Genomic DNA, 2,751 nt, shown 5'->3' on the forward strand with positions numbered 1-2,751 from the left:
ATAATTATGTCAAATTTGAGGTACATGTACTTATCTACTTGTCTGACATAAATCTTCTTCAGCTATTGTGCTCCTCCCAGATACTTGGGGGAGAAACTCACTTCATTAATCATGTTTAGTGTGTTTAAAAGTTTTTTTTTTCTGTCTTTTTGAAGCAGAGTCTCCCTGTAGCCCCAGCTGTCCTGGAACTCACTATGTAGACCAGGCTGGCCTTGAACTCACAGAGATCCCCCTGCCCCTGCCTCCCGAGTGCTGGGACTACAGGCATGCACCACCATGCCTGGCAGTTTAAAAGTATTTTAAGACCATTTTTTCTTGAAGATGAGTTTAAAATAATGTTTTTCAGATTTGAGACATCATTCAGGAATAGGGGGAGAATTATGTAGGGTCCAGTGTTTCTAGGATTCAACCCAAACAGGATGGAATACTTACAGCCTATCTCTTTGAACATTAGCTTTTCCCTTTTATCATGTTTTCTGTATGTAATCCTCTTGCTGCTGCTCCCACACACCTATCCCACTTAGCTATTGAGAAATGCCCATGTCTGATCATAATGAATGTCTCTCAGTTGTTTTTGTGAGAGACGATGGGAAATGATTGTAGGGTGATGTGGAAAACCTGACCAGTTCAATATTCCCAGAGGAGTGAGCATTTGCCATAGAAACATATTCCATGACACAAGAAGTCTAATGAAGGGCTTTGACCTGAGTAAGTGAGGTCTGGCACAAAACAAGGAAAGGAGTCAGCACAGAAGACATGGGGATGGGAGAAAAAACAGTGGGAGTATTTCCTGCTCTGGTGTAGTTGGATTTCCTGGCAAATTTATGGTATTGAAGGTTTGAGCTGTAGTTGGTGATTGCATCATGATGCCTTAATCCATTGATTCATTAGTGTATTGAATGACTGAGAGAGTGGAATTGTTAAAACAGGGAGCTGTCCTTGGTATTCTTCTGCTGTCTCATCGTATGATGCTTTTGCCATGCCATGACGTAGAGAGAAGGCCACCCCTATATGCTGAGCAGATCTCTCTACCTTGTTTGGGACTTCCAAGCCTGCAGAACTATGTGCTAACAACTGTGTATTAGCTAAGAATCACCCAGCCTATGCTTCAGATATAGTAACAGAAAATGGACATTCTCTGAGGCACAGAAGAAGGACTCAGAATTGAACCAGAACTGTGCCAAAGAGATGTCTCAAGAAGCACTATTAAGTTCAGTGAAGTTAACACACATATCTGTGTGTACGTCTGTCTATCTGTTTATCATCTATCTTGAATGACTACCTAAACTCAGAATACCTTGTGGTGAATTAGAAACACACCTGGGATTAAAGTTAGCGGGACTTAATATGAGTCACATTTTCTTTGTGACTGTGGATAGAAAACATTTCTCTGGATTTTCATTGTCTGTTAATAAAGTACAATAAATAAAAGCATTGGATTATTATTGAGAAGATATTGACTAAATGAAATACTGAGTAGCAAATATTTTAGTAAACCAGTTTGTGTTTTCTAGAAAACTGTAAGTGAAGTAAATTGGTGCTAAAATCCTTGAATTTTTTTTTTTTTTTTTTTTTTTTTTTTTTTTTTTTTTCTCCCTGTAGCTCCAGCTGCCTGGAACTCGCTCTGTAGACCAGGCTGGCCTCAAACTCACAGAGATCCACCTGCCTCTGCCTCCCAAGCGCTGGGATTAAAAGCATGCACCAGCACAAAGAGCTCTAGAAATTATTGCCACGGTGGTGGGCAATGGCCTCATTGTTGTGACAGTCAGCATCAGCCCGAGTCTGCGCTCCCCTATGTTCCTCTTCCTCAGCTACCTGTCCCTGGTGGAGATCTGTTATTCCTCGACCATTGTCCCTAAGTTCATCACTGACTTACTTTCCACAATTAAAACCATTTCTCTCAAGGGCTGTCTGGCTCAGATATTCTTCATTCATTTCTTTGGCGTTATTGAGGCCTTTTTGCTTGTGGTGATGGCCTATGACCGCTACATGGCAATCTGCAAGCCTCTTCATTACATAAACATCATGAGTCATCCAGTGTGTCACATGCTGGTGTCTAGTTCCTGGCTGGCAGGCTTCATTCATTCCATAATCCAGATTCTCATCGCCATTCCGCTGCCCTTCTGTGGTCCCAATGTGATTGACCACTACTTCTGTGACCTCCAGCCACTATTCAAGCTTGCCTGCACTGACACCTCTATGGAGGGGGTTGTTGTGATGGCCAACAGTGGCTTAATCTCTATTGTCTCAGTCCTCATCTTGGTGTCTTCCTATGTCATCATCCTGTTCAACTTGAGGAACCACTCTGCAGAGGGGAGGCGTAAAGCCCTCTCTACCTGTGCCTCTCACATCACGGTGGTTGTTTTGTTCTTTGGGCCTGCCACCTTCCTCTATTTGAGACCTTCCTCCACCTTCACTGAAGACAAACTCGTGGCTGTGTTCTACACGGTCATCACCCCCATGCTGAACCCCATTGTCTATACACTCAGAAATACAGAAATGAAAAATGCCATGAGGAAATTATGGATCAAAAAAGAGAAATGATGGATCACAAAGCATTGAAAACATTTCATTTCTGTGCTTATTGCAATATATTTTGTTTTCATTAGGATTTTTATTAATGCCACAAGCACATATAAGACCTGACATGTCTATCTCCATGACTCTCCTCACTAGATAGCATTTTTTAATTTTATGTCATATTCTAAGGCAGAGGTCATGTGTTCTTGGGTAAGTCTTGTGTAATATATT

At 41.7% G+C, this 2,751-nt stretch overlaps 1 protein-coding gene across 1 annotated transcript; it reads left to right on the forward strand.

Moving 5' to 3' along the window:
* The first annotated feature begins 586 nt into the window (after positions 1-586).
* Positions 587-2,544, forward strand: LOC103742566 (olfactory receptor 142-like). The gene is made up of 2 exons (XM_008843666.1): positions 587-604; positions 1,696-2,544. The coding sequence occupies exons 1-2, from the start codon at positions 587-589 to the stop codon at positions 2,542-2,544; spliced, it is 867 nt and encodes a 288-aa protein (XP_008841888.1).
* The last annotated feature ends 207 nt before the right edge of the window (positions 2,545-2,751 follow it).

Source organism: Nannospalax galili, unplaced genomic scaffold, assembly GCF_000622305.1.
Source record: "Nannospalax galili isolate Female #2095 unplaced genomic scaffold, S.galili_v1.0 scaffold1200, whole genome shotgun sequence".
Classification (NCBI taxonomy): Eukaryota; Metazoa; Chordata; class Mammalia; order Rodentia; family Spalacidae; genus Nannospalax; species Nannospalax galili.